General features: G+C 45.8%; 1 protein-coding gene across 3 annotated transcripts in view; it reads right to left on the bottom strand.

Moving 5' to 3' along the window:
- The window catches only part of si:dkey-151g10.3 (serine/threonine-protein kinase WNK2), a 75,805-nt gene that overhangs the window by 29,370 nt on the left and 33,706 nt on the right, over positions 1–12,729 (bottom strand). For all 3 annotated transcript variants that reach the window (XM_055930999.1, XM_055930998.1, XM_055931000.1), the window contains exons 3-10: positions 3,933–4,105; positions 3,574–3,794; positions 2,816–2,973; positions 2,360–2,448; positions 1,812–2,031; positions 985–1,306; positions 611–729; positions 189–389 (exon numbers count right to left, since the gene is read on the bottom strand). In XM_055930999.1, coding sequence (XP_055786974.1) covers positions 189–389; positions 611–729; positions 985–1,306; positions 1,812–2,031; positions 2,360–2,448; positions 2,816–2,973; positions 3,574–3,794; positions 3,933–4,105 — 1,503 coding nt within the window. The remainder of the gene's footprint in view (positions 1–188; positions 390–610; positions 730–984; positions 1,307–1,811; positions 2,032–2,359; positions 2,449–2,815; positions 2,974–3,573; positions 3,795–3,932; positions 4,106–12,729) is intronic.

Raw genomic sequence — 12,729 nt, 5'->3', positions numbered from 1 at the left:
ACATGAAAGCATTGTCATGATCAAGATTGTTATCGTTTTTATTATCGTTAAAGCACATCTGATAAAATAGTTACATGAATTGATTAAAAGCTATTCGGAATATATCAAGGTTCAAACTTGTTTTGTCCAGTAGAAAAGAGATGTTAGAGAGATGTTAAGAGAGTTGAATGGGATCGAGAGCCACTCACCTGAGAATACTGCTGTGGTACACCTGGTGAGACTTGCGTTGCCATAGCAACAGGCTGAACGTAAGTCTGCTGACCAACAGGTGCCCCACCACTGCTTTGACCAATGCACATGGCGGAAATCCCACCACTCTGACCAGTAGGTACGTTCGGAACTCCTCCGCTCTGACCAATCGGGAGCATTTCGTGGTGGGCCAAAATTGCCTAAAAATAGATAACAGACAACACAATTGAGCGTGATTGCAGGGTTGGAGATAAGATATCAATCTCTTTGTAAACTAGATTTTCCAAAACAGGAACAACCATAATATGACGTATGTTCCAAATGGCACCCTATTCTCTACATAGTGCACTACCTTCGGCCCTGCTCAAAAGTAGTCCACTACATAGGGAATAGGGTGTCCTTTGGGATGCCATATACTCACCGAGGCAGCAGCAGGGAGGCTGGGTTGAGAGAGCACGTATGACTCCCCTTGCTGAGGGTATGCCTGGCTCTGGCCACTGGCATAGGATTCACAGCTGGCTGAGCCAATGCTCTCACCTCCTGGAGTAAATACAAGTGCAAGAGTAAAATAGGAGTCTAGACAAACACTACTTTGGGGATAAGGAAAATAATATCATTATATCCTATTCTAGGACTGTCCGCAACCAAATAATATGTTTATCTTAATATTCCACTTTGTTTCTGATATCTACCCCAGCACAGTCAGTACGTAGGGAAACACAGTATACAGTCTTACACCGTAAACAAATCCGTAAACAAGCCTCTGATTGATGGAATATTGGTCTGCTGTTGTACCTGTGGGCAGGCTCAGAGGTTTCCCACTGTGGATCTGCTGCTGTTGCCTCACATGCTGATCCACCTCTGGTAGCTCCTCAACCTCCCCCTGCCCTCCTCCCCCACCTCCCCCTGTCAGCCCAGCCACCCCAGGCCCCAGGGAGGAGAGGTGAGAGCAGGTGGCGGAGGTGAGGGTGGAGTCCCGTCTCTCATCAAAGCCTTGCTGCTGTTGGAGCAGCTGCTGCTGGCGTCTCTCACGGGACTTCTTGATGAGTGTGACGCGGTCGCGGATGGATTTACCCACCACCTTAGCGTCGCTCTCGTGGAAGAAGCCTGACTTCACCTGGATAGAGGAGGAGGGAGAGGGGGTGGTGGGTAGACAGAGAGAGGAAAGAGAGAGAGAGAGCGAGAGTAGGTGGAGAGAGAGAGCGATAGATAGGAGGCAGAGAGAAAAAGTTGAAAGCATGGCGAGGGAATGTAGGTTGGAGGCAACGACTAGCAAGGAAATCTTGATTAATGAGCGGTGGACTGTAATAGATCACACCTTTCCTGTAGCCCTCCCACCTTCCCTATAGTTCCTTCAACAGAGGTCCTAGGTATTCCTGCTCCGTCCTGCACTGCTCTCTCTTCTATCATTTTTACACTAATGTGCTGAGCCGAGCCAACCTTTACTATACTGTTCTAGCCTGGGGCCATGCCAAGAAAGGACAATCTAAAAAGAAAATATCAGAGCCTGCAGGATACAGTCTGGGTCTGCACCAAGGTGTGAAAAAGGTATCAGTGTCTCACCATTTCTCTTTCTGCCTCCCTCTCCCTTCCTCCCTATTCGTTTCTCCTCCTAATCTCACCATCTCCGAAGCCACCTCCTCTGCGCTGTCGTTCTCCAGGTCGTAGCTGAACTCGATGGCCTCATTGTCTTTGTGTTTTCCCTTCAGCTTCTTTGGCTCCTCCACCCAGATCCTGAGGGCCAGGCAGTCCTGACAGCCCGTGTCTTCCTCTGCCAGCTCCACACGCACCCCTGTGTCCTCCCCGAAGAACGCATGGGTCAACAGGTCCCGGATGGACAGCCTGCAGACAGAGAGAACACATCAAGCTCGGAACAAATGCCCACTTCTTTCCCAAACAATGCGTGGCTTTTATTGGATAGGACAGTGAAGAACAGATGACAGGAAAGGTAGGAGAAGGGTGAGTCAGAAGGGCAGCGGGCTGGAGTTGAACCCATGCCCACTTTGGTGTATGTTCCCGGGTCAGCGGCACTAACCACTAGACTTTTTATTTATTTTTTTATTTTACAAGCGCTCTGCTGTTTAGCAAGGTTTGCAAAAGGCATTGCAATTCCTCCCATTATTATGAGAGAGAGAGCGGGAAGGGGGTCGAGAGAGGTCAAACCACTTGCCTCTGACTCTTGTCCTGGCGGATGCAGCACCCGATGATCTCTTTGATCTCTGGGTCGTTGACTTTATCGAAGCTGGCTGGTTTTATACCCTGTAGACAGAGAGGTAGCAGGTGAGGTGACCGAACGGACAATGATATAGATGATGGACTACTCCGTCCTACACAGACAGTAATATACTTTAGATGGGACTCCTGTGCTACTTCAGAGAGTTAATCATGAAGCCGTAATGAAGAAACCCTGACTACAGTTAATGTACTGTCACATATACAGTGTATTTAATAATTTACTGAATCTAAGGGAGGTTGGTGAGAAAATCAAAGGCAAGTCGGGAAACGACAAACTCGGCCAAAGGGATTTTTGTGAAGAACGTTAGACGGAAAGATCTTGTAGAAGAAGGGGAAAGGGAACCTATGCCACAAAGGGACAAGCCCAAAGGGACAGCGGTCCCAGACGTACACTGGTGACTTTGCGGTAGATCTGGGCAGCGTTCTGGCACTCTGAGTAGGGGTATTCTGAGGTGGCCATCTCCAACATGCACATCCCAAAGGCATAAACGTCCACAGACTCATCATAATGTTCCTCGTACATCTCTGGAGCCATGAACTCAGGGGTACCTGGAAGACAGGGCACATTAGTCAATTGAAAAGGTAAAGTCACACACCTTAAATATCCAGATGAAGATATTTTGAGACCAAAATTACCCGAATTTGGTGAAATAAGCATGAAGATTGCCATCATAGTCATGCTTGGACAGTGATGCTCAAACGGTGCAATCTGTGTTTATTGAATATCATTTTGACCTCTAACCTCCTCTGTCTGTAAAGGACCATCATCAGATGCCCAGGAGTATAAATTATTTTATGAAGAAGGTTACTCAGGAATCTATAGGGTTCACACTTACTGTAAACACAGACCACAGATCAGCTCTTAACATACACATCCAGTGGCATTTAGTGCAACATAGCTCGACCGTTGAGCAAGAACCACCGCAGAGACTGTACTCAGCTGATGATACCTTCTTGGAGAGTTGGGTCAGCTCATAAGATATTCACATTGTAGCAGTGACCACAGATTGTAAAAGCCATTCCCACAAAACAGAGGTCCATTAGCTCAATTCTTACAAGAGCTCTGACATACCTATATGACCCATTCAAATACCATTCCCACAACATGACATAAGAAAACAACTCCGGAAACTGACGGCCGCTAGTTACCTATGACACTTTTGGCGAAGGAGGTCCTCATAAGAGTGGCTAATCCCAGGTCTCCGATCTTGACGGAGCCGGTAGGGCCGGTGATGAAGATGTTGTCACACTTGAGGTCCCTGTGGATGATGGGAGGGGTCCGGGTGTGGAGGAAGTGAAGGCCCTTCAGGATCTGACGACACCAGCTCCTCAGGACCTTGGGCTTCATCACCTTGAAGCGCTTCAGGTACCTGCAGACAGGACAGGAGAGCACGGTTATAACCATAAAGCATTGTGGCATGGTTTCTATGGAACAATCTCTTCGATGTAACACTATTTGTGAGCTGAGCAGGGGTGTGTGTGTCTGGGTGTGGGTGTCTTCTACCCACGTTTTGAGGGTTCCCGAGGTCATGAGTTCGGTGACCAGGACGATGCACTTCTTCCCTCGCAGCACTGACTCCCAGGAGTCATAGAAACGGACAATGTTAGGGTGCTGGAGGCCCTTCAGCATCTCTGCCTCCTCCTTAAAACGCTGCTGCTCCGCCTTGGTCAGCTTACGGTCCTGTAGAAACACAGGAATACACAGAAGGCAGGTTAGACATCAGAGAGAGCGTTCGGTTGTGAGAATAAGTTGCAAAGATCGAGCCAGAGCCAATACTGCACTGTTGAATGCTCAAGCAACAACCCAAAAGGTCTTCATCAGTGAGAACATACCCACAGCCTAAACAGCGTTCAGTGCTATTCTCCTACTGTTGTACAACAACAACAAAAAACAAAGGATTTAGAGTGCATTTAGAGTGCTTCTGTCTGTATTCAAGAGGCATAGGTTCATACTTTCACACTAAACTTGTATCTTATGACCAAAATAATTCAGGAGACAATGCATATGCTAAACCTGAGACTTATTATGGGGAGCATGCTTTCAGGAAACAGTACTGTCAACAACAGAGCCAATACTGGAGCCTCACAGCACAGTTGAAAAATAGAAAATAAAACTGGACGGTCTTTGGAGATAGATGGGAGGGGTTAAGGGGAGCTGAAGGATGGGACTAAAATGTAAAATATACCGTGTCCATAAAATGTATATACTATGTATTATTTAAAATAATATATATTAATAAAATAAATATATATGGGGGATTGGAAATGATGCAGACAAGTACATTGATAGAATCCACAATCTATTTGCAATATTAAAGCTGATCCACCCCCTTAAAAAAGAAACAAATAGTGGAGCAATATAACCGATCAGTCAGCCCTGCTTACGACCAAGCAACCATATTTAATGTAATTAAACACCTACCACCACTAGATGGAGCAAGCACGATATAGTTTCATCTGCATGAGTGGAGACAACACCCACCTCAGCCTATAAGACACTTCTGCGGCATCTGCCACGCTGCCATTGGGCCCAGTATGGCGGATGCTGCAGAAATCCCTGGCTCCGGCAGAGTATCCCACTGGGAATAACACTCACGCATGCACACGCACATGTATGCTGGCGTGCACACACACATATATACACAAACCAGGCTACTGACTGGGCCCTCTGTTGGTTACTTACAGTAAGCAATAAAGGCCTGAGGGGGTGTGGTATATGGCCAATATACAAAGGCTAAGGGCTGTTCTTATGCACGACGCAACGGGGAGTGTCTGGATACAGCCTTTATCTGTGGTATATTGGCCATATACCACCGAGGTGCCGTATTGCTATTATAAACTGGTTACCAATGTAATTAGAAGAGTAAAACCTGTGGTATACTTTCAGCCAATCAGCATTCAGAGCTCAAACCACCATTATAAAAAGCCAAATAAGCAAATAATATACCACTATGAACCGCTGAGTGACTATACATTTATAGCTTAGTCATTTTCCAAATGGCAGCTGTTCTAACAATTGTCATCGTTAAAAGAACAAAGCAAGCATTGTGTTTTTTTTAGTGGTCGTTTTGACCTCTGTTGACCTTGCCACTTGTGGTCTCTTACGCATCATTCAACATCACGCTATAGTCTGAATAGGACAACAACCAAAGGTCATGACATGAGGCGGGAAACAACAGACGTGACAATTGCAACAAGTGGTGACAAGGCAAGGCCATATCGCAAAACAAACAAAGAAACTACAAAACAAAGATGTGCATGAAAACAACAATCATCTCCTCACTAGCTCCTGTCAAGTACATGAAAACAACGATCATCTAATCACTAGCACCTGTCAAGTACATGAAAACAACAATCATCTCCTCACTAGCTCCTGTCAAGTACATGAAAACAACAATCATCTCCTCACTAGCTCCTGTCAAGTACATAAAAACAACTATCATCTCCTCACTAGCACCTGTCAAGTACATGAAAACAACTATCATCTAATCACTAGCACCTGTCAAGTACATGAAAACAACTATCATCTCCTCACTAGCACCTGTCAAGTACATGAAAACAACTATCATCTCCTCACTAGCACCTGTCAAGTACATGAAAACAAACAGATTTAAATGGTTAAATGGTCAGTGGGATTCTGGCCATGGCCAGAAATCCCTAAAATAGCATTCATAATATGTTGCTTTCCATTTACCTCTAGGCTCTGTGTTCATGAATTACTCTCTGAAGGGAGAGGGGCTACTACTGCAAACATTTAATTCTAAATCAGATTTACTTCTGATTTCCATGTAATGCAGTTTCCCTCATTAAATCCCTCCCCTAGTCTCTCCCTCTCGCTTTGTCTCTGCATCGTGTAGTCTAAGATCCATTTCTTCCAACTCAATGTCCTTTTCTGGAAGTGAAGGCCACCTCTCTCCTCTTCTCCCCCGCCTCCTCTCCTTCTCCTCCCTCTTGGCACTGTCATCCCTCTCTCTCTCCTGTATTCGCTAGCTTGAACTGAGCGTCAACAGCAAGATTGCTGCTTTATTGTCAGAGCTAAAAATAATATCCTGGACTTGGGCCTGCCCCTTTGCCTCGACTCCCTGCTGTTTCACTGTCTGAATGGCTTGATGTGTCAGTCTGGGTCTCAGTGGCTGTCTGTGCAGTAGGCCTATGCCTTTCGGTTAGTCTGTGTCCCTGCATTGAACTGTTTAACAACGGTGTCTCTACATCTGTGTAGCTAACTCCCTAACAGTGTCTGATTTTGTGCGTTGGTTTCTGTTGATTACAGACTAGTCTCACAGTCATCTGTCAGTGTGCATAATCAGAGCATCAGTCTGTGTCACCGCTTGTCGTCTGTGTGTCTATTGTCTGGCCGTCTGTCTGGCTGTCTAACTCCATATTCTCTGCGCATCCGGCAGCTCTCCCCTGTGTATCTATTGTGTGGTTTCCAGTGTCCGGTCAGATGATCTGGGGTAAGCAAAGGTCACTGGGGTCAATTATCACCATAATCAGTTCAGTCATGTCAATGTGGCAAAAGACAAACATACATGCACACACGCACAAAGAAGAAACACACACATCTGCTCTCTATAATATGAAAAGGCAGGGGAATAGATGCATAGGGGCTGCATAAATAAAACATTAATTATGAAGACTGCTTAACATACCAACATACAATACTATTTATTAATGCTGACAATGGAAAGGAAATCTCATTGATATATACACTACCGTTCAAAAGTTTGGGATCACTTAGAAATGTCCTTTTTGAAAGAAAAGCACATTTTTGTCACTTTAAAATAACATCAAATTGATCAGAAATACAGTGTAGACATTGTTAATGTTGTAAATGACTATTTTTGCTGGAAACAGCTAATTTGTAATGGAATATCTACATAGGCGCACATAGGCCCATTATCAGCAACCATCACTCCTGTGTTCCAATGGCATGTTGTGTTAGCTAATCCAAGTTGATCATTTTAAAAGGCTACTTGATCATTAGAAAACCCCTTTGCAATCATGTTAGCACAGCTGAAAACTGTTGTTCTGATTAAATAAGCAATAAAACTGGACTTCTTTAGACTAGTTGAGTATCTGGAGCATCAGCATTTCTAGGTTCGATTACAGGCTCAAAATGGAAAAAAACAGAGTACTTTCTTCTGAAACTCGTCAGTCAATTCCTGTTCTGAGAAATTAAGGCTATTCCATGCGAGAAATTGCCAAGAAACTGAAGATCTCGTACGACGCTGTGTACTACTCCTGTCACAGAACAGCACAAACTGGCTCTAACCAGTACAGAAAGAGGAGTGGGAGGCCCCGGTGCACAACTAAGCATGAGGACAAGTACATTAAAGTGTCTAGTTTGAGAAACAGACGCCTAACAAGTCCTCAACTGGCAGCTTCATTAAATAAACTCAGCAAAAAAATAAATGTCCTCTCACTGTCAACTGCGTTTATTTTCAGCAAACGTAACATGTGTAAGGGCCTCCCGGGTGGCGCAGTGGTCTAAGGCACTGCATCGCAGTGCTAGCTGTGCCACCAGAGACTCTGGGTTCGAGCCCAGGCTCTGTCGCAGCCGGCCGCGACCGGGAGGCCCATGGGGCGGCGCACAATTGGCCTAGCGTCACCCGGGTTAGGGAGGATTTGGCCAGCAGGGATATCCTTGTCTCATCGCGCACTAGCGACTCCTGTGGCGGACCAGGCGCAGTGCATGCTAACCAGGTCGCAAGGTGTACGGTGTTTCCTCCGACACATTGGTGCGGCTGGCTTCCGGGTTGGATGCGCGCTGTGTTAAGAAGCAGTGCGGCTTGGTTGGGTTGTGTTTCGGAGGACGCTCTCGACCTTCGCCTCTCCCGAGTCCGTGCGGGAGTTGTAGCGATGAGACAAGACAGTAACTACTAACAATTGGATGCCACGAAATTGGGGGGAAAGGGGGTAAAAAAATAAATAAATCGTAAATATTTGTATGAACATAAGATTCAAAAACTGAGACAAAAACTGAACAAGTTCCACAAGTTCCATTTGTTGCTTCCAGCCTACAGACAGAAACTAAAACAAGAAGCTCCCGCGCTCAGGTCTGTTCAACGCTGGTCCGACCAATCTGATTGCACGCTTCAAGACTGCTTCGATCGCGTGGATTGGGATATGATCTGCATTGCGTCCAACAACAACATTGACGAATACGCTGATTCGGTGAGCGAGTTCATTAGAAAGTGCATCGACGATGTTGTACCCACAATAACTATTAAAACATTCCCGAACCAGAAACCATGGATTGATGGCAGCATTCGCGCGAAACTGAAAGCGCGTACCACTGCTTTTAACAAGGGCAAGGTGACCGGAAACATGACCGAATACAAACAGTGTAGCTATTCCCTCCGCTAGGCAATCAAACAAGCTAAGCGTCAGTATAGAGACAAAGTAGAGTTGCAATTCAACGGCTCAGACACAAGAGGTATGTGGCAGGGTCTACAGTCAATCACGGATTACAAAAAGAAAACCAGCCCCGTCGCGGACCAGGATGTCTTGCTCCCAGACAGACTAAACAACTTCTTTGCTCGCTTTGAGGACAATACAGTGCCACTGACACAGCCCGCTACCAAAACCTGTGGGCTCCCCTTCACTGCAGCCGACGTAAGTAAAACATTTAAACGTGTCAACCCTCGCAAGGCTGCAGGCCCAGACGGCATCCCCAGCCGCGTCCTCAGAGCAGACCAGCTGGCTGGTGTGTTTACGGACATATTCAATCAATCCTTATCCCAGTCTGCTGTTCCCACATGCTTCAAGAGGGCCACCATTGTTCCTGTTCCCAAGAAAGCGAAGGTAACTGAGCTAAACGACTACCGCCCTGTAGCACTCACTTCCGTCATCATGAAGTGCTTTGAGAGACTAGTCAAGGACCATATCACCTCCACCCTACCTGACACCCTAGACCCACTCCAATTTGCTTACCGCCCCAATAGGTCCACAGACGACACAATCGCAACCACACTGCCCTAACCCATCTGGACAAGAGGAATACCTATGTGAGAATGCTGTTCATCGACTACAGCTCAGCATTCAACACCATAGTACCCTCCAAAATCAAGACCCTGGGTCTCGACCCCGCCCTGTGCAACTCGGTACTTGACTTCCTGACAGGCCGCCCCAGGTGGTGAGGGTAGGTAACAACATCTCCACCCCGCTGATCCTCGACACTGGGGCCCCACAAGGGTGCGTTCTGAGCCCTCTCCTGTACTCCCTGTTCACCCACGACTGCGTGGTCATGCTCGCCTCCAACTCAATCATCAAGTTTGCGGACGACACTACAGTGGTAGGCTTGATTACCAACAACGACGAGACGGCCTACAGGGAGGAGGTGAGGGACCTCGGAGTGTGGTGTCAGGAAAATAACCTCACACTCAACGTCAACAAAACAAAGGAGATGATTGTGGACTTCAGGAAACAGCAGAGGGAGCACCCCCCTACAGATGTGCACTTCTACAGATGCACAATCGAGAGCATCCTGTCGGGCTGTATCACCGCCTGGTACGGCAACTGCTCCGTCCACAACCGTAAGGCTCTCCAGAGGGTAGTGAGGTCTGCCCTCCAGGACAACTGCCCTCCAGGACACCTACACCACCCGATGTCACAGGAAGGCCATAAAGATCATCAAGGACAACAACCACCCGAGCCACTGCCTGTTCACCCCGCTATCATCCAGAAGGCGAGGTCAGTACAGGTGCATCAAAGCAGGGACCGAGAGACTGAAAAACAGCTTCTATCTCAAGGCCATCAGACTTGGGTTTGTACCCATGGGTGACGTTGTTGCCGGTGATGATGAGGACCTGCCTTACAACAGACCTACAAGCCCTCAGTCCAGCCTCTCTCAGCCTTTTGCGGACAGTCTGAGCACTGATGGAGGGATTGTGCATTCCTGGTGTAACTCGGGCAGTTGTTATTCTGTACCTGTCCCACAGGTTTGAGGATCGGTACATCCGAACATGTGCAGATGTTGTTACACGTGGTCTGCCACTGCAAGGACGATCATCTGTCCGTCCCGTCTCCCTGGAGCGCTGTCTTAGGCGTCTCACAGTACGGACATTGCAATATATTGCCCTGGCCACATCTGCAGTCCTCAAGCCTCCTTGCAGCATGCCTAAGGCACGTTCACGCAGATGAGCAGGGACCTTGGGCATCTTTCTTTTGGTCATTTTCAGAGCCTCTTTAGTGTCCTAAGTTTTCATAACTATGACCTTAACTGCCTCCCGTCTGTAAGCTGTTAGTGTCTTAACGACCATTACACAGGTGCATGTTCATTAATTGGTTATGGTTCATTGAAAAAGCATGGGAAACAGGGTTTAAACCCTTTACAATGAAGATCTGTGAATTAATTTGTATTTTTACGAATTATCTTTGAAAGACAGGGTCCTGAAAAAGGGACGTTTCTTTTTTTGCTGAGTTTAGTACCCGCAAAACACCAGTCTCAACGTCAGACTGGCCATTTTTATTGGCCAGTCTGAGATATGGCTTTTTCTTTGCAACTCTGCCTAGAAGGCCAGCATCCCAGAATCGCCTCTTCACTGTTGACGTTGAGACTGGTGTTTTGTGGGTACTATTTAATGAAGCTGCCAGTTGAAGACTTGTGAGGTGTCTGTTTCTCAAACTAGACACAAATGTACTTGTCCTCTTGCTCAGTTGTGCACTGGGACCTTCCACTCCTCTTTCTATTCTGGTTAGTGAATTTGTGCTGTTCTGTGAAGGGAGTAGTACACAGCGTTGTACGAGATCTGCAGTTTCTTCGCAATTGTTCGCATGGAATAGCCTTCATTTCTCAGAACAAGAATAGACTGACGAGTTTCAGAAGAAAGTACTTTATTTTTTTCCATTTTGAGCCTGTAATCGAACCTAGAAATGCTGATGCTCCAGATACTCAACTAGTCTAAAGAAGTCCAGTTTTATTGCTTCTTTAAATCAGAACAACAGTTTTCAGCTGTGCTAACATAATTGCAAAGGGGTTTTCTAATGATCAATTAGCCTTTTAAAATGACCAACTTGGATTAGCTAACACAACGTGCCATTGGAACACAGGAGTGATGGTTGCTGATAAGGGGCCCCTGTAAGCCTATGTAGATCCCCCCCCCCCCAAAAAATCTGCCGTTTCCAGCTACAATAGTCATTCACAACATTAACAATGTCTACACTGTATTTCTGATCAATTTGATGTTATTCTAAAATGGACACATTTTTTTGCTTTTCTTTCAAAAAGAAGGATATTTCTAAGTGACCCCAAACTTTTGAAAGGTAGTGTATGTATTCTCAGAACCCAGAATCACATTTCACAGTACGCGGGCCAGCTACTAGATACACATGAGAAAAATCGATACTATGTGATATACTAAAACTACTAGGCTATGAAAATATTTACACACTTTCTTTCTCCAGCAAAGCAAACAAACTGGGAGTATACGATGTGATAAAGTAGGTGAAGGACAAACACACGTTTGAGACATTGCTCAGTGTAGGGTTCCGTCTTTCGGATGGGACGTTAAAAGGGTGTCCCGACTCTCCGTGGTCATTAAGGATCCCATTGCACTTATAATAAGAGTAGGGGTGTTAACCCCGGTGTCCTGGCTAAATTTCCACTCTGGCCCTCATACCATCATTTTCTACCTCATAATCATCCCCAGCATCCAATTGGCTCGTTCATCCCCCCCCCCTCCTTTACCCTGTAACTATTCCCCAGGTCGTTGCTGTAAATGAGAACAGTCAATTTACCTGGTAAAATAAGAGTAAAAAAAACAGAAACAAACAGGACATAATTAAAAAAGGTGGAGGAAAATAGACAGACTTGTAAGATCAAGTTGACCACGAGACAAATGGAGGGAGCAACAGAGTAACAAAGAGAGAGAAACAGAGGAAGAAAATGGAGAGAAAGAGCGAGGGAACTGAGAAGCTATGAAAGAGGCCTATTGTATACAGCAGGCTGTGGGTGTCTCTCTGCAGTCCCTCTGAGTGAATATCCTTGTTACTAAGTGGTGTGATACATATGGTGTGTGTCTCAAACAGCACCCTATTCCCTATATAGTGCTCATTAGGGTGCTCACAGTGCCCTGGTCAAAAGTTGTGTACTATTTAGGGAATAGGGTGCAATTTTGGAACGCATCCATGTAATAATCTATACAACACCTACTGCTTCTACATAACAAAATAGACTATTATCGACTGTCAGTAGGGTCATCAATATTTTATTTATTTATTTAACATTTATTTTATCAGGCAGTCATATTGAGACCAAGATCTCTTTCACAGATGAGCCCTGAATTACATATATTACAGAAAATA

This window comes from Salvelinus fontinalis, chromosome 8, assembly GCF_029448725.1.
Source record: "Salvelinus fontinalis isolate EN_2023a chromosome 8, ASM2944872v1, whole genome shotgun sequence".
Taxonomy (NCBI): domain Eukaryota; kingdom Metazoa; phylum Chordata; class Actinopteri; order Salmoniformes; family Salmonidae; genus Salvelinus; species Salvelinus fontinalis.
This window is presented reverse-complemented; position numbering and strand designations above follow the sequence as displayed.